General features: G+C 33.7%; 2 protein-coding genes across 3 annotated transcripts; one reads left to right on the top strand and one right to left on the bottom strand.

Annotated features, from left to right (window-relative positions):
* The first annotated feature begins 4,281 nt into the window (after window positions 1–4,281).
* On the top strand, window positions 4,282–7,954 carry LOC145043955 (plasma membrane, autoregulation-binding site, misato segment II, myosin-like, tubulin/FtsZ protein). Its single transcript, XM_078992735.1, has 10 exons — window positions 4,282–4,550; window positions 4,968–5,049; window positions 5,162–5,263; window positions 5,355–5,400; window positions 5,506–5,581; window positions 5,658–6,006; window positions 6,078–6,327; window positions 6,429–6,671; window positions 6,752–6,871; window positions 7,433–7,954. The coding sequence occupies exons 2-10, from the start codon at window positions 4,978–4,980 to the stop codon at window positions 7,888–7,890; spliced, it is 1,716 nt and encodes a 571-aa protein (XP_078848861.1). The 5' UTR covers window positions 4,282–4,550; window positions 4,968–4,977; the 3' UTR covers window positions 7,891–7,954.
* Window positions 7,955–12,978: 5,024 nt separating this feature from the next.
* On the bottom strand, window positions 12,979–15,762 carry LOC145043954 (uncharacterized). Of its 2 annotated transcripts, XM_078992733.1 has the most exons (4): window positions 15,613–15,762; window positions 15,444–15,534; window positions 13,627–14,753; window positions 12,979–13,296 (listed from the first exon to the last, which is right to left on the bottom strand). In XM_078992733.1, exon 3 carries the CDS (start codon window positions 14,692–14,694, stop codon window positions 13,690–13,692), a length of 1,005 nt encoding a protein of 334 aa, XP_078848859.1. In that variant the 5' UTR covers window positions 14,695–14,753; window positions 15,444–15,534; window positions 15,613–15,762; the 3' UTR covers window positions 12,979–13,296; window positions 13,627–13,689. The 2 variants fall into 2 exon arrangements, with proteins under 2 accessions (XP_078848859.1, XP_078848860.1); XM_078992734.1 differs by lacking the exons at window positions 15,444–15,534; window positions 15,613–15,762 and adding an exon at window positions 14,868–15,157.
* Between the last annotated feature and the right edge of the window lie 4,069 nt (window positions 15,763–19,831).

Genomic DNA, 19,831 nt, shown 5'->3' with positions numbered 1-19,831 from the left:
TGATGGTGGTGCGCTTATCATTAATGTTAAAGGTGGTTTCGTGACTGGTAAAATGCTAGTGATGGAGGGCGGCGATGGGTTGGAGCACTTTAGAGAGAGACGAATGGCGGAGGAGTCGGTATAGAGAGTAGTCGTATTGGTGCTTGATATGAGATGTGGGGTTATGGGTGTGAGCTTGGGCGTGAATGGTCCGGTGGGTAGCTCTACTATTGTGTCTAGGGGTAGGGTTAGGATGAGGTAAAGAATGGGATGTGTATTCAACGTTCAAAATGAATTGATGTATCTGATGTGGGTGACTGAGAAAAACTCTTTTTAGACACAATCCTTCATCGAACCATTTTTGGTTCCCTACACAAAAAAAGAAGAGGTTTAGATGTTTGACAGAGACAAGGAAAAGAAATAAATAGCTGTAAGTAAAATCTTTATAGATCTAAGAACAAAAAAACCATCAATAACATTGAATCTGGAATTTGAAAGAGCTATAAATATGAAACTTTGAAGTAACAAACCCCTTTAACTTTCAACTAATTTGGGGATGTCGATAAGAAGAAGCTGACCGATTCAATGGTCATGGAATACTCGGTCAATCTTATCTTAAAATTGATAAATTCAACATATGGATTATGACTTTTTCAAATGTTGACCAAATTAAGATTTAGGATTCTATGATGCATAAAATGAGTGTACATAATGCATTAAGACTTATACCTCTTAAAATTCAGCCTTTGACCAAATATGCATATTAAGGTATAATATATATATATATATATATATATATATATATATATATAGAGAGAGAGAGAGAGAGAGAGAGAGAGCTAGGTTCAAATGTTTTTAGCAACTATTGTGTGCCTAAATGCACCAATGAGAATTCAAGAAATAATAAATAATTAAATAAATCATTAAAGGGTATTTTGGACCTTTTGTACTTTTATTTAAGGAAATTATTTAATTGAAATCATTCAATTAAGGAAATAAACTAATCATTCAATTAAGGAATTAAAATAAATATATTTGACCTAGATATGCTTGCGGCCGAACACTTCATCATCGACATCAACACCATCACCATCACCGATTCTACTTCTTCTACAATCGACGGATCCAAAGGGGAGCACATACTCTCGTCTCGCAATCAATGATGGATTCTGGGGTCGATGAGGCTGAAGAAGGGGATGCGAAGGAGCAATGGCGCTGTTGTGGGGTCTATGAACACGAATGAGAAGCGAGAAACGGTGAGGAAATCCCGACGATTGCAGGTACTTGGATGGAGGTATCCTCCGGCAGCCTCCTGTTCTTCTTTCTTTGATCCGTTAATCCAACAATTAGGGGATATAACTAGAAATTATTTACCTCAATCGAGATTGATTTTATCTCATTTTTTTTCAAGATTGATATTGTGTTCATCATCTTATTAAATTCGATATCTTCAATGGTTTATTTTTGCACTTCACGGTCACAAGTTGGATTTTGTTTCGAAAAAGTCAAAATTGGTGTTCATATTTCTAAATCGATAATGTAAATGTGTGTTTGTTTCTTGAATTCATGACTGGGAATGAATGCATGTGTGTTGATGATTTAATCACAGCTATTGAATTTTATATACAATCACAGTTCTTGAATTATGTAATGTATTCTATTAGAATTTATTTTATATAAATGTATTCTATTAGAATGTTTGAGAATAACTGTCAACAACAAGTACATTCTGTCAGAATTTATAATTTTTATTCTCTTAGAATGCATTGAATTTTTTAATTTTTGAATCTTGATTATGTTTTCTTTGTGGATTTAGGTTTTGAAGAGACTAACATTGATGTGGAGAAGGAAGAAAACATAGAGAATGCGAGTGTATTATACCAGAATGTGTTATGTTACAATGTATAATATTCTATTAGAATAGATTAGTGTTTTTGTTAGATTGTGATGTTTTTTTTTCTTTTTTCTTTCAGAATGTTGTTATTATTCAATGAATCACAATCATACAATGTAATTATTTGGTATATTGTTAGTTCAAGAATTGATTTTGTGTATTTTTTTTAGAATGTATTTACTAGTTTATGGTTGGTATTCTATCATTCTGACAGAATAAAATCGAAAAATATATTTACTACTTTATGGTTAACATTCTGACAGAATAAAATCGAATTTTTTATTTTGAATTATTTTAAAATATTCAGATTTTTAAAAATAAAGGAATTAATTATCCCTAAAAATCCGAAAATTTTCTTTTTTAATATAGGTTAATTGACTAAAATGCTCTTATGCTGAAATTTGTGTGATTATATGGTATATATTATCCTATTCTACTATCATAGACCCTTAGATCATGACCTTTGATTGTATTCCATCCGATGGTCCAGATCTGTGCATTCTGGCACACAATAGTTACTAAAAACAAAATAACCTAACCCTATATATATATATATATATATATATATATATATATATATGTAATAAGCTAAAAACATATTTATCCAAACACCCCCTTACTATTTAGAAGCTGAATATATATATATATATATATATATATATATATATATATATATATATATATGTGTGTGTGTGTGTGTGTGTGTGTGTGTGTGTGTGTATATATATATATATATATATATATATATATATATATATATATATATATATATATTCAGCTTCTAAATAGTAAGGGGGTGTTTGGATAAATATGTTTTTAGCTTATTAGCTTATTGTGGTGGGGATAAATAGTTTTTTTTAAAAGTGTTTGAATTAGCTTATTTAGCTTATTCATACCACAATAAGCAATAAACAATAATCATCCTCGCTCCCCATCCATTGCTTATTAAAATCAGTTTATTTAGTTTATTCATACAACAATAAACTGATTTTTTAAGCTTTCTATCCAAACACTTCAACTCAGCTTATTGTGGTGAGAAAAAACAATAAGCAATAAGCAACCACTTTTTCCCTATCCGAACACTCTCTAAATTGTAATCTAATTTAACAAATAGTACTTAAGAAAAGAAAGTCAAACCCTTAATTAAGCTCCCGTTACTGCTTTCAAGTTACTAAATTTAAATCGTCCCAACTCCCGTAACAAAGAAGGATAAAAAAAATTAAAAACCCGAAACCAAAAATCACCAAAATCAGAAAACACTATATACAAATATACAATTCAGAAGAATCATGAAACACTACGTAAAATGCTCAAAAGATAGGAAACTGGAAACACTATCTACAATTCTCAATACATAGAATCAGGATTTCATAATCGAAAATCAGAGAACACTATCTACAGACTACGATTCACAACTAAAAACAATCTGGAATTTAAAAAACAATCAAACACTAAACAGATGTATGAAATAATATAAAAACTGAAAAAAACCAATTGAAGAATCAAAATCATAAATCGGAAATTACCAGAAAAACAAGCATGGTTGCATTTTGTTGTTTTCGTGTGCATTTTTCAGGTATTCCGTATTTTATTTTCTCCAACGAACACAATTACACAACTAAGGGTAGATGGGCGATTAAATCGTCAATCGACAATCGTCGTTGTGTGTCAAATTTGAATTTTTTTTACTGTTATTCGTGATTTTGGTTTTGCCTGGATATCACAAACATCGACTCATCGTATTCTGTCTTGATTCGTGATTGGTTAAGTTAATTTCTATTTTACGCATTCAACTTTTTTAGCCATATCCACATCTCGCGATGCGCCTTGCCCCATATCAGCTAAAAATGTTGGACCATTTTGCATTTAGGCCCAAATTAAAAAAAACTATACATACAAGTAACTCAACAAATATGATGCCCCTCTTGTCTTGATGCCCTGGGCCGTGGCCCACTTCGCAGATGCTTTGGGCCGAGTCTGGTATCGGGTATCCTATCTTATTATAAAATATAAATTATATATTATATAATACTTAATACATTTAAAAAATATTTAATTTTTTTATTAAATTTCTAAACGGGTTGGAGGGTCAATCCATATATTTTTTTGAGAAACTCATATATAACCTGTTTAATAAACGGGTTGATGAGTTGAAAAACTCTACCCAAACCCGTAAACTAATTTTAAAAGGTATCCCCTTACTTATAGCTTATTTCTAATCTAAACACTTATACAAAAACTGTTTTCTCAGCTATAATTTAATAAGTGATAAAGCTAATTTATAAACACAGTGTTTGTGTATGAATGAGTAGAAGCAGGCCGAGCGGCCTGACCCGATTTGGGAAAAGCCCAAATCATCGCTAAACCCACCCGGGTCTTTTGCATATTCTTTTCCTGATTGTTCCCATTTGCAGCTCCCGCCACAACTTTTCTGCTTCTTAACAACCCTAAGTCTAATACATTCTTTGGTTGATTGCAGAAATTTCACTTTCATTCTTCCCTTTTCTGTCAAAATTTTCTGTTTGAACTTCTAAATCACTTCCTCCCACCTCCTTTCATCGTCGACCACGTACAGCACCGCTGCCCCCATCGTCGACCTCGCAAATCCACAAGTGTCGGCAGCGACGCCAAGCTACGACCTCCGACGACAAGCCACTGAACCCTCGTGACGCACCAGGTTCGTTTTTTCTCTGATCTTCCAGAAATTGATTGCTGTGAAATCTGTTCTTGAAGTCTACACAAGGAGTTCCTTTGCCAGTGATTACTTCGTGTGGTGTAATTTGTGATTTTGGTGTGTGTAATCCCTTTTGTTTACTGTTGCTATCCATATTACAAATTGAATTTATACTGGTCTCAGTTTGGCTAGTTGAAGTTATTTAAAAGTACAAATACTGGATTCAAAACCTTCAAGGCTATGTCCGTTAATGGCTGATTTAGCGACTCTCTTTAGCTGCTGCTCTGTTAATTCAAACCAAAATTCGTTTCCCTTTTGGATTAATGGAATTTTGTTGGCTATGAGTTGAATCTTACAAAATATAAAATGTATGATGATCTCATTTTGTTGTTGAAACTCGATATAATTGTGTGTTGACAGGTGAAGAAGTATGAAAGAGCTCGTGACTTTTCAAGTTGGGAGTTACGCTAATTTTATCGGTTCTCATTTTTGGAACTTCCAGGTAAAGTATGCATTGATACGTTGTCATTGATCTGTTTTAACTATACATAACTTATATCAACAATGAATTTTCCAAAGCTTCTCATTTCATTCTTTTGTTTCCCTTTTTGAAGGATGAATTACTTGGATTATTTGAAGACCCCCAAGCTGACATGGTCTTCAAGAATCAAAACCTTGATATGGATGTTCTCTATCGCACTGGAGAAACTCAACAGGTAAAACCAAGGGCAAAATAGTCATACTTCAATTAAATATTATAGTTCATATATCATAGAGTTATAGTATTGATGATTTAACAATCTACAGGGCATCTCTACATACACACCTCGCTTAATTTCAATCGATTTTCAAGGTAATCACCAAATTTCAAAACAAATACAATATCTTACTTATTATTAATAAAGCAATCTAAATCTTATGGTTATAATTTATAATCTTATATTTGTAACTTTTGTAGGATCTCTTGGATCAATGAGTTCACATGGGACATTATACAACCAAAGTTCATCACTTTCATCAAGTATTACTACATGGTGAGACTTTACAACTCTTTCTACCTATCTTTATTAAACTATTATTTCTCATGTCATATACATTATAACTTTACAGGAATGGAAATGTTTCTACTCAAACATGTGAACCCTATAAAAAGAACTTATTCTTGCAAAGATTATATGATGAAGGGAAAGAGAAAGTTGCTAATGCAAATGGTGATTCTCAAAGTGAGATTCAAGATACAGATGTAGTTAATTCACTAGAAGAAAGTGTTGAATTTTGGACAGATTATTCAAAAGTTCATTATCATCCACAAAGTTTGTTTGAGTTAAACGGGTCATGGGTCAACCCACAAGAGTTTAACAACTATGGAATTGGAAAAAATACTTTATCTGAAGGTCTACAAGGAGATGAAATCAATGAAAGATTTCGTTTCTTTATAGAAGAATGTGACCATGTTCAAGTATGTTTCTTTATTTCCACAATTAACTCATTTCTCACTTAAAAGTATTAATTTTTTTAGCTTTAAAACAGGGAATTCAATTTATCATTGATGATTCAGGAGGATTTTCTGGTGTTGGTGCTTCGATTTTGGAGAATATTGCAGATGATTACACTAATGTTCCTGTTTTACTTTACTCTGTTAGAAGCCCTAGTTCTTTTATAAACCCTAAAACCAGAAAACAAAACATTTATAGTAATCTTCATGATGCTGTGTCATTTTCAGCACTTTCATCTTTATGCAACTTAATCATTCCTGTAGGTTTACAATCTTTAAACGAAAGTAAGCAATGTACTTTTTTCTTTATTTGTTTATTATAAAATTCTATGAAAATCATGTACCTAACTATATACAAAATGTTTTTTAAAAAAAAAAAAAAAAAGGTGGGGTTTCTCAATTTCTTAATCTACAAGACAACAAGATGTATCATTCAAGTGGTGTTTATGCATCTGTGATTCATTCTGTTTCTCTCCCTTTTCGGATGAAGAGAATTGGTCCTAGTGGTGAATCGTTGAATGAATGTGGGGCTATGGATTTATATGAAGGGATACAAATGTTATCAGGGCAAGGGAGGCAAAATTACGTTACTGTCCTTGATGCTTGCATTCCAGCACCATCGTTAGTTGGTATGTTTTTGTCAAAATTTTTGTGAGTTTGTTATTTATCATGATTGTATTGTTTATAAATTGGTGATTTATGAATTCAGGTAGAGTGTTTAAGCAATCTTTGCTTGAAAATTTGCTACCTTTGACCCCTGAAACTGCACATGATGTGGAAGACTTGCAAGCCATTGAATCGATTATCGTGCAGGGAGTCCTTGGATTTGGTATGCTTACATGACATGACATGACAGTACAGGTTGCACTGTGTTTGGTGTGCATTGGACTCGGACTAAAACATATGTCAATAGGACAAAAATTGTAACTTTTTGTCTCATGCAAAAATATGGAACAAGGTGGGACCGGGGACTACCTCTCGATATCCCATCTATGGAAAAGACGTAAATACCCTCCTCATCCTCATCATCAAAAACAGCCCTAGAAAGTCTGTCAAGACCCGTCAAGTCCTGTGTAATAGACGCAGCCTACGGCTGCGTTTGTTACATGGGACAGGACTGGATGGGACTTGACAGGCTTTCTAAGGCTGTTTTTGATGATAAGGATGAGGAGGGTATTTACGTCTTTTCCATAGATGGGATATCGAGAGGTGGTCCCCGGTCCCACCTTGTTCCATGTTTTTGTACAAGACAAAAGGTCACAATTTTTGTCCTATCGACATCTGTTTCAGTCCCAGTCCAATGCACACCAATCACAGTTGAAGCGACTTTGTAGGTTTCTTTGTAATAAATCTATGAATTTTATATATTTTTTATACTTAATTAATACAGAGGAGCATGAGGCCATGTTGTCTGAAGTGAAGGAAGCGGTTGAAGCCGCATACGAGAAGGCAACGACAAGGCCAAGATTCTCTCACTTGTCGGCATCCCGGTGTCCGATTCCGATTCCGTTACCGTTTCCTTCGATCTTTGGAGACTGTGTTGGTAGACGTGGGGAGATATTAAGTACCCCGATATCGGAATCGGAATCAGTGTCAAGGAGGGGATCGATCGATGTCCATTCCATTCCTATGGCGGTCCGATTGCGTTCTAGTACGGCTATTTTACCGTTTTTGGAGAATAGATTGGGAAACATTCGGAAGTTTGGGCTTGAAAGAGGATCAATAGGTGCGGAAGTTCTTAGAAATTGGGGGTTTGGAAGGGAAGAAGTTGAAGAGATTGGTGAAAATCTTTCGAAATTGGTTGTTACACTTGATCCTCATCAGGGTTATTCTTCTGATTCTGATTAAGATCTTATATTTGTTTATTTCTATATAAATATAACAAGGGTACTCTGATTTGGATTTTTAAGAATTGATTTTTTTTTCTTTCAAAAACCATAATTTAAACATTATAGCATTATTTTTTTGAACAAATAAAACACATTTTTGACAGAATGTGTTTTACAACTACAGGCTACAAACTAAACAATCCAAAGTTTGTTAAAAAATATTAACTCTACAAAATCTATAATACATCCCCAACACTTAAAACTAATATCTTGAATACACAACAAGCAAATCAACATTTATCCCATCTGTCAATAAAAAAACACCACTCGAACAATATAACCTCAAACCAAACTATTGTAGAACACCAAATTAATAACTAACAATTCATTGATGCAAGACATAAAGCTCCAAAAAGGGAGTGTCAGTTAATTGTGGTTTGGAGGAAAACCCAACACAGAAGTCGAACTCCCAATCACCCAACAATAATTGATAAAAAAATGAAAACATACCGTCGCGTCGCCGTGCTACCAATTGCTAAGGAATGGATGTTAGGGTATGCTGCTGCCTTGCTGCGGCGGTGAGGGTGCTTTGACGCCGACAAGTGTAGAAAAAGATCAGATCAACGGCTTAGGGTTCCGCCGATAGTGATGAACCTGCCGGTGGGGCTAGGTGGTGGTTTAAATGTAACGTAGGGGGTTTTCTCAAGTACAGGTAGCTGATTTCCTTGTCGGAAGGAGGGGTGCTGCACTGGTGAAGGAAGACGGTGTTCGTCAACATTAGATGGAGATAAAGGTTCTTCTTCCTTTGATTGTGGTAGTTAGAGCTGTTCACTTATTGGATAAAACTGAATTGTCTAATTAGACAATTGGATTCGACTATTAGGTTCGGATATTCGGATTTTTAGATTGGTTTTCAACAAAACCGAATTATTATTTTGGATTTCGGAGTGGTTATGGTTTATAAAATAAGAACCGAATAGTCCAAAAAAACAGAATAACAATTTATTATTTATGTAGTTTTAATATATATCTGTAACTATTTATTAATTTTATAGTTTATTTTCCAAATATGTTTGAAAAGTTTCACCTAATAAAAAACGTTAATATGTATTTTCTCTCAAAAGTTTTTTTATTTACTAAATGTTAAATTATAATATACCTTCTTAGTAATTGTTTATAAATTTTAAATCACAACTAAATAATTTGTTTTTGCTTCTTTTGTAAAAATTAGATAATATTATAATTATATGTCCTTTTAAGATGTTTTGGTTTTTGAAAATCGAATTATAAAAACTGATCATTTTCTACAGAAGGATTTGGACATTGATTCTAAAAATGATCATTTTCTTTGCAGTTCCAGCAGACAATATCCTTTCTATTTTTTGATTGCCCTCTCCTCTTGACTTCGACCTTCCTCTGCTATTTCCTCTCTTGTTCTATTTCCTTCCATTTTCTTCGATACACAACACACTTCTAGAACACTCCAATGTATTCCTCCTTTGGATGTCTTCCCTGAGGATTAAGTCTTGAATGCCTTTAATGGTATTTTTTGAGATTTCGGATGAATTGCTTACAACTATAATGGATGCAGACCAACTTTCCAATAAAGAAGATAATAACAAGAGTGTCTGGACTTCATCATCAGTTGCAATACTAACATATCTCAATATTGATATTATTGAATTGAGCTCATTGATATGATCTGTAACAAATCATCATTCCTTTATATTTGTATTCACAAGCTATCAAATCAAGTAAACCTTGTTGGTTGCAGAAGGTTTCTTGTACATGTTAGACAACGCTTTGATCAAACCAAAAGTTTATATTTGTTGGGAACACATCCCTGGAGCCCTCCAAGATCCAGATACTTCTACTATGTAATCTCACATTCTATGATCCTTTCGTCATTTGGAACATCATGTGTCATCATGATCATGATTTTATGCGACATTTCGATGTGCTCCGTTTCACTCGGATGTGTGATGACTCTACAGTGATCTTTCACTTTCATTTATACAAAAAAGAGTCATTTTAGTGAATAAATCATAGTTATATTTTATCTTTAAGTTGTTAATTTTCTCAAATTAGAAAGCTTTAGCAAATGGAGAAAGGTCTAATAGGTGGATGATCAGTCAAACAAACAAAAAGATGAGTGTATGGAAAAAAAAAAATATGATGTCTTTATTTTTTTTTTCTTTTTGACAAGCTATCCAAACATTTATTTCATTTAAAAATTTGGTGTTTTTCTAGCCATTATTAAACATAATTTTTCAGTTTATATATAAGATTTTCTACCTTGCATCCTTGTATAATATATATAATAACTATTATTTATCAATTAGACATGTTATTCTTCAAGTTTTATTAGAGTTTTCACCAAATATGATTTTTTTAGACACTCATCTTTTTGTTTGTTTGACCCGACACCAAAGTGACGGCTTTTCAAAATGATTCGATTGTTTGTTTGTTTGTTTGTTTTTATTTATTTGCTTTGTCATTAGTTTTTTTTGCACTAAACTAGTGGTTTACTGTTTTTAATATTTAACTCGTGTCCTTTTAATCCACTTCAATTTAATAACAAGTGCTCATGTATTTGTCTCCATAACATCATTCTATTATTATTTGCGATTACTAAATTTTGAGTGTTCTCATTTTTATTTTTTTTGCCCCAGGGGTCAAATCACATTGGAACGGCCCTATATGCCGATGTTTAAAAGATGAAACAATATTTTAGTATGAAGGAATATGTTGGTAAGATATCAAACTAGTATGTATACTTTGCTAAAAAGTTAAGGTAGAATGTGTGTCGGTGTATAATTTGTTAAGATGTCAAAACCACTGGATGCAAATCTAGAACATATATGATGCCAAGATGAGAAGTTAGAGTGATATGCATATTCCAAGCTAGCTTGTTTATATTATTCAAGTGAAAAGCTAACACGCCAAAATATGATGCATGTATATAAAAAAGAATAATGACATACGGGGTGTTTGGCATTACTTATTTGAGAAGTTTTTTTTTTTTTTTTTTTGAGTTGCATTAGTTTATGACGTATCAAAACAGAGTTTAAGAAGATTTGTTTGAATTAACTTATAAGTACTAAATTGTAATAATTAACCCTTATAAGTTGATTTTTAGTGTTATATAAATTCATTTTATATGTAAAAAATGACTGAAAATAGTTTCCTTATATACTATTGACTTATTTGGTTTTTTGGACAACTCAATTATATTTTTTCACTTTAAAATAATAATTTTGACAAAATCCATATCAATAACATTAAAAAAGCATTTGTTATAACTCCAACAGTTATTTTTATAATTCTCTTTAAAAAAACAATTATTTACATAAAATATGTTATATTAAGATAAAATCTACAATCTCAAATAATAATACACTAAAAAATATTTTATAAAGAGTTACATCAATAGTCTTAAAAAATACCCTTAAATAATATGCTAAAAAATATTTTTATAAAAAGTTACATCAGTAGTCTTAAAAAATACCTTTAAATAATATATTAAAAAATATTTTATAAAAAGTTACATCAATAGTCTTTAAAAATTACCCTTAAATAATATACTAAAAAATATTTTATAAAAGGTTACATCAATTGTCTTCTTGTTATCTTGGTGCTTTTAGAAAGCTGTTACTAATTTATGTTAAAAACAATTGCATAGTTATTTATGATCAATTTTCAATATGAAAGTATAATCAATTTTTTTTCTTGGAAAAAAAAAGTGTGTTTATAAACAAAGAAAATGGAAATTTTTTTAGGGAAATAATGATTTTTTTTGGCTTTTAAAAAATAATAACTTCCTCCCGAACGTCTCATTACAACTACTATTCACATTCCGGTAAGATCTTAACGGGGGCAAACACATTTTAGATTTATTTTTTGGTTTTTTCCCTTATTTTGTTTTTGAAATTTTGAAGTTTTTTTTTAATCCAAAACTTTAATTCGAAATCCAGAATGTAATTCTGAAAATAATCAGAAAATGTGTTTTTTCTTGGTCTAAAACGTCTATTGTGAACCAAATGATTGTCTTTGCTAAAAAAATATTATTGTGATCAAATAAATGTTAAAAAGTCATTAGATTATTCAATTTTTTATTTGTTAAAGCCTAATTCAGGACTCATTAATTATAAGTCATTATATGTTTTAATTGACGCAGATACATAAAATCTTCAAACCATTACTTTCAAACTATTTAAAAGAAAAACAAAGTTGTGATATATAGGAATTTTTAAAGTAAATTGGGATAAAATACTAAATTGGTTTTATTGCTCATTAGAAGAACCCAACTTATTACAAACAACTTATTTAAGTCAATAAACATTTTTAATTTAATTCATCCAAACATTTAAAAATAATTATTAGCACTACCGAACAGCGATAAGTTAACAAAGCAATTCCAAACACCCCTTATTAAGTATATTAAGCATACTACTCTTTTTATCCATGCTAAAAATTATAAAGTTTCTAACTTACATGTTAATTAAAGATTTTTCTAAGCAAAGCAACAACAAGAAAATAGCAAATACAGTGATCAGTCACTATACTCACTAACCATGCAAATTATATTATCTTTACATTCCTAATTACTTATTGTTTTTAGTTTTCACTGCTTTGTGTGATTTGAGTGTTAAAGATAAACGTATACGCGATACGTTGCTATATATATTATTCAACGAATTGATTATTGTTTAATTAGATTTAATCGCTTTGAAAGTTAAAACTACATATATATTTTCTCTTTCAATTTTAATCGTTTTTTTCAGATATTTATTTTATATTAATATTGATTTTGAATGTCGATATCATTCTTTCCAAATTTTTTTTTTTTACTTTTAACTAAATACCAATAAAAGTCGCCATTTATGTCTCCATTTCACATTTTGTAGGTCGAAAGCCAATAAAAAGATAAAATATACCATAACAATACAATTGTATCACTGTTAATATTTATTGTGTATTTATACTAGCATCATATAAATACAAGAGTAACAACTATTCATCAAACTTTACTAAAAAATAAAATAAAAAAGTAAGATGTCGGCTGTTTAGTTATACGAATTATTTAATAATTTAATAATTAACATCATTTTATATAACCAATAAAAATTTCCATTTTTTTAACTAACATGAACAAGTTGAGCCCCTCACTCCTTTGTGTATATTCGAAGGAAATCAGAAACCCTAGAATTACTTGTTGAATTGTAGAAACCAAAGCAAAGACTCAAAGAGTCATATTCTAAAAAAAAAAATGTATTCAGAATTTCTACTCAATACGCTACCCTTTTAAAATCCCCATGATGCAGTCAAAATCTTTATGTCCAAATCACCTAAAATACTAAATTGTAGAAAGACAAATAATACCATCGGTCAAACCTCTCCTTTGACTTTGTACGTTTATAATCCCCTGCATATAAACACATAATTTAAACATTAAATTTACGAAAAGCCAAAATTTTTATCTGACTACATTGACTTTTTAACTGATTGAAAAGTGAAAACTATCTTTCATTTTTTACGTGTTTACAGAAGGTTTTCAGTACTTCTTTCGATTCCCAAATCCCCAAAAATGAACTCAAATAGCATCAAAACGCAGTGAAAAGACAATAATTCCTTTCAAAAAGGTTTCATTTAGAAAAAGATCTTCGATTCAAGAACTATATGCATGGCTAAAAATGTGTAAGTATGTTATTATGCATTTATGAATATCAAAAAGTAGAAAGAAAAAAAAGCTTACGTGTGAGAGAACAAGAATGATTGCTGGAGTACTATTGAATGAAAAAATATCTGATTTTCCACGTCAGCACGACGGACCACCCTCCTCACTTCCGTCTCCATGATGTGGTGGCGCCGCTGGTTGTTGCGGTGGCTGAGGTTGGTGTTGAAGCATGAGGTGATGAGGGAGGAGCTGTAGTTGTTGATGGTGTTCATGCGGTGGTTGTTGGTGGTTCTGGTGCTGTAGTTGATGATGCTGTTCGTGCTCCGGCTGCGGTTGTCGGTGGTGCTGGATCTGATACATGTTATTGTCATAAGCGCCACCGAGAGCTAACGACGGAGACATGGTCGCCGGACCGGTTAACTGCGTATACCCGTTCGGATTCACCGCCGGCTGTCCAGAAGGTCCGGCGGCGTCAAAACCGGAGTTAAACCTCATCAAATCCGCCGATTGGTGTTGCTGTTGTAATTGTTGTTGTTGTACACGTTGTTGATGCTCTAAATTTCTTAACATCTCCTGTTCTCTAGCAGCTTCTACCATTTGACGTTGATGAGCTTCATATAATTGTTGTTGTTGATGTTGAGCATCTCGGAGATTTCCTGGACCTTGAAGCGTTAACATCTGCTGGATGTTAGGATGCATACCAGGTCCTCCCGACGCCATCGCCGCCACAGTCGCCGGCGACGGTAGCATATTTTGATATTGTTGTATAAACCCTGGGTTTAAACACGGCAGCATCGCCGGAGACTGTCCACCGATGTAAGTGCACAATTCCTGTTTCGCGATTAGTAAATCGGTCTGGACTTGTTTCAATCGTGTCTGGAGGATGGAGATTAATCCGACGCAACCGTAAACAGGATCCCGGAGACGCGCCTCCGCCTCATATGCTAACGAATTCACGGCGTCTTCTCTTTGGCTAGCGTTGAGCTCGTTGAGGATTTTAGCGACATTGCTTGCTCCGAAGACTTTGTGTACATTCGCGAATTTTACAGGCTGATCCGGCGGGAAATACGGGGCAAACACGCATTCTTGAGTGCATTTCCGACGTAAGAACTTACACGCAGCGCAAGGAGAATTTGAGGACGACATTTTGATCGGATTGATTTCAGTTTCGATTGCTCTTGATCAAAACATTTCACATTACGTTCCTGAAATTTGAAATCGATGATAAGAATTAGGAAATGATTATGTAATGGAATCAATGAGATCATGTTGACAAAGAATATATTTGATTGAGTAATTATAATAAATAACAAACGTACATAAGAATCTACGGATGCGTTCAATGAATTAAAAATGTGGCATTCAGCGAGGGTTCGTTTACCGATTATGGAGAAGGTGGTGGCCATTAAAGATTTCCTTTTATTGCATCGAAACCGACAAACGCAAGTCAAATTAAGAGATTGCTATGGAGATTATTATTTATTTGTAAATATGAATGAAGTCAGAAAAAAATATAGATTCAGATAAGTAAGTAAAGCGACCTTTGTAGAAGACGACGAAATTATAATATTTTCTTAATTCTGATATAAGAAAACCATCGATCGATGCGTACACACCATGAGAAAGAAACTGAGAAATGAGAATCGAGAGAAGAAGAAGAACATGAAATAGAACAGAAAACGAGTTTCATATTATGACGCGTCTTCAAGCGACAGTGAATCGACTTCTAATGCAAGAAACTGCTGGTAAACAAATATTTTTCTAGATCCGATTTTTTTAAAATATGATTTACTAGATCATCAATCAAACAAAAAAAAAAATCAGAAACTGCTACAAAAATGGAATCGAATTTATTCAAACAATTAGTTGTATGATAATTAAAAAGCTCTCATCACCTCTATTTACGATTTGATTTCGTTGAAAAAAACCTCCTTATATCACTCCGATTCTTCCTTTTTCTCTTCCAAAAAACAAATTCCTTGTCACCTGCAGAAGAAAAAGAAGAATCAACGATAACGAAAACCTCGATTAATTTATCAGTTAAAAATGCCGAATTCTATGTACCTGGTAGAGAGAGATACAAGGAGCTAGCTAGATTCAACTTCAAATACCACTTGATCCGATCTTCAAAACATTCAAGATCCCAAACAAAATGGAAAAATATTCTTCAAAGAGATTAAACTCTAGACAAAAACACACTCACATCCACACAACAACACGCAGAAGAACTTTTTAAGAAAGAGAAAAAACTATCAAGACGATAACGACGACGCCATGAGAGAGCATGTATATATGTGTATGTATGTATGATGAGTGCATAAATGAGTGTGTGTGTTTGTGTGTGAGCGTGTGGTGTGATCTCCACCGTTTAGATTTGGAGAGCGGGTTTATTTTGACCGTAGGATATGAAAATTCGGGGTTTGTTACAGATTCGTTGAGAGAGAGATTGAGGTATTTGAATTCTGAACGATCATTTAAATGCCTCTGAGAGTCTGAGTTACCTCTTTGTTCCTGTACCAACTTTTTATGTATTTCCATTGTTACCCTTATTATTATTATTATTATATTTTATTTAGAAAAAATATTACAAAATATATGGTTTTTATTTGAGAATATCCTATTAGAAATAAGTCTTGCATTTATTTTCGTAGATGATTTGGATAATCAATAAAATCTTATCGAATTGATATTGTTTTACAGATAGTTGTAAAACTTGTAGTTACATATATCCTCAAAAACATAAAAATATATACCCGTTAATAAATAACATACACATAATCGAATCAATAGCATAAAAGTATAAAAAAAAATACAATGATTAATAGTGGTTAACAAAAATATAGAAGCTGGTGGATTATTAATGTGACAATGTTGCATCCTCTTCGTAATCTATACAACATATTAACTTTTGTATAAAGTATATGACATTGTGGAAAACTATATAACCTGTCTATGCAATGTATTAAGCGCAAACAGTTATATAAAAGATGTGGATCAATGGAGAGTGGACAAGGGAGAGGAAAGGTCGTCGAATATTGATTCGTCGTAAAGAAAACATATGACCATGGATAGAGTAGGGTTGAACGTCGAGGCAAAATCATTGTTGTTGGAAATATGCATATGGTCGCAACAAATTTTTAATTTCCATAATTAGTAGCATCATTTTGGGTTACGTGTAACATATGATTTGAACATAAAATGATAAAGAAAAATTAGGGGGACTAGTTTATTAACATGCCAACTAGAGGATAAAAGGCTCTAAATATAAGATTAGATTTGAATCGGTGGATATTTATACCTAGGATGATGGGATAAATACTGATATTTAATCAAGATAATTAGACTTTTTCCATCCGAAAAATCATCCCTCTTTTTCTTCTCCTAGCTCATAGTTTTAAGCTCCCTATCCTAAGACTTTTGTTTTTGCATCCAAGTGAAGAAGGAGAATTGTCAAGATGTTGAATCATTGTTCTTTGGTGAGATCAAAATAGAGGAGTTATCCTTTGGGCTCTAAACCTTCCAACAAAGAGAAATTCGGCTCTCCTAGCTCATCAAGTATGTATGATTCAATCTATGTTTTATTAGTTATTATTGTTGTTAAATAATCACTAAAACGATATCTATAGTGGGTCAGGATGATCATTTTTTTTATGTCATGCTTTCGTTGCTTTGTGCTTTATGGATAATCATAACCTAACAATGATATTATAGACAATGTTCTAGGGTCTTAACACATTATAATTGATTTGGTCACAAAGAGTTTTTATCAGGTATTAACTCATAAACATAAAAATTCAACATTATATCATCGTGTAACATTCCAAAAATCGTGACCAAAAATTTTCTTTTAAAGACATTACTAACTCATAAATATTAAAACATTTCAAACATACTACAAGGGTTTTACGACAAATTAGAGTATCTTTTCAAAATACTTGTTCATTTTATCAAAGCAAACATCCCAGGCTAAACTTCTCGGTGTGTGCCATGCAATTAATCCGAGCCCTTCCATCCGCTACCGAAAGTACGTGAAACCAAAATTGCAAACCGTAAGCATGAAGCTTAGTGAGTTCCCTGACCTACCACATACCATACATATCTACTGATGCAAACATGCCATATACAATCGTGAGCACATAATCACATACTGGGGCCCCGCCTGCTGCATTGGGCCTCGCCCACCATTGGACCCTATCCGTCATTAGGCCCCTGCCTGGCATCAGGTCCCACCTGGCATCGAGCCTTGCTCAGTATACAAATTTGTTTCCCTTAGGCCCCGCCTGTCTCTGGGCCTCGCCTGCCATACACATAAATACGATCAAATAACATACTGAAACATACATAAACATTCCCTATCCATACCCTAATCTAAGGCCTCGCCTACTTGGGCCCTGCCCCTGGTCTGCTACTGAAGTAGTGGAACCCCGTCCACATTCCTACTAGTAGTGAGATACGCCCCCACCCACACTCACATCCTTCCTACCACGGGCCTCACCCCTAATCTGCTAATATCGAGATATGGAACCCCATCCATACTCAACTAGTGATGAGATACGGGACCTCTCCCACACTCACCTCCCTACCAGGCGTATACAAGTATAACGAAGACAACAAATATAATCTAACATACTACATAAGAATCTTCCTCGGGATTACCCCTACATCGGACCCCCGACCCGGAGACATACTATTATCTAACGTACTTCGGGCTTACCCCGACATCGGACCTTCGGTCCGGAACCTATCATACTGACACGTGCAAAAATCACAAAGACCTCTAGCATCCTAACATTCCTTGGGCCTCACCCGACATTAGGTCGTAACTCGAAACATATATCAACATGTGTTTAGGACTAACCCCCGGGTCTTCCTTCTATACATAAGCATAAACATAAACATGAACATAATGGGTCGGCATTGTGGCCGTAGACCAATGCACACAGTGAGGAGAATCACCTCGCACTGCTGAAAACTCGTTGAACACTTCTGACTGCTAGTCGGCAACTTCTGAACCGCTGACCCTTCAGCTTTCCGAATTATCAATATCCAAAATAACATTTAGACCACAACATTCCCAAAAGTCAACCCAGGTCAAACTTGGTCAAAGTAAATGGTCAAAGTCAACCTCCAGTTGACATGACTCGCCGAATTGATCTACCAACTCGTCGAGTCCATAATCCTCCAACCCCATACAACCCCGACTCCACTCATCAAGTCTAGCAAGAACTCGACGGGTTCTCCTTCAACCATACAACCGGGACCATCTTCATCCGACTCGCCGAGTTCGACCTTGAACTCACCGAGTTCATCATCCATATAAGAATGTATAGGTTGTGACTCGCCGAGTTGTATGAACAACTCGTTGAGTCCGTCTTAATAAACTAAGGAGATTGCATTGGACTCGTCGAGTTCTTCCTTGAACTTGTTGAGTACGATGAACTTCATGACCATTATGGACTCAAATTGTCTGGGTCCCTTACCAAACTCAACTCATACCCTTAACAGAAGGGTTTTCAGGCAATAACTAGCCTGATTCGCCGAGTCCTTCTGTTAGGTTTAAAAACAAACTTGAAGATTGATTAGATCTATGAAACAGGTAGAGAGATAACCAGATAAACAATAAGAATAAGCAAATGGATCAAAAAGTGTCGAATGATTAACAAACAATCCTCAGAAGAGCTCGATAAAGAACATCAACTGTAGAGGATTTTAGGGTTTACAATAATCAATGAGAATGACGACGACTTCTCTGCATACGCATACATGCATGCATATATTTATAATAAAACCCTAACCGTTTATCAAAGAAAAAGGGCTAATCTAGATAAACATGGATTGACAAGCCCAATCCGGTTGTAAAACAAAAGGGCCCAAGACGCAACACATTAATCTTCAACAATCTCCCCCTTTGCGTCTTTGGCACGGAGTCTTCATTCCCTTTTAACAGCAGATGGTTTCTTCACCGTTTCAAATATCCTCGGTATAATGGCCAGAATGTGATGCCTGAAAGTGATATACCACCGAAGCATATCTGTAAAATTCTTCTTGTCTGCTGTAGAGTTCTGCTTGCATCGGTGAATGATGTTTATGATATGCTCCAGGCAATCTGTTGAAAACAGATGCTTGTCTACCAAAGCAAACAGAAACTTGTGCTTATCGCCCCTTGTGAACATGACCGTTAGATTTGAAGAGTCAATTTGCCCTAACTTCATTTTGTGCACATCTCCTGTCTTGGAAGTAGGCTTGACGGTCGGTTTCTTGTTCATTATTTTTGCTATTTCCT

This window comes from Lactuca saligna, chromosome 4, assembly GCF_052625555.1.
Source record: "Lactuca saligna cultivar CGN05327 chromosome 4, ASM5262555v1, whole genome shotgun sequence".
NCBI classification, from domain to species: Eukaryota; Viridiplantae; Streptophyta; class Magnoliopsida; order Asterales; family Asteraceae; genus Lactuca; species Lactuca saligna.
The sequence above is the reverse complement of the archived record's forward strand: the minus strand, read 5'-3'. Positions and strand labels throughout refer to the sequence as shown.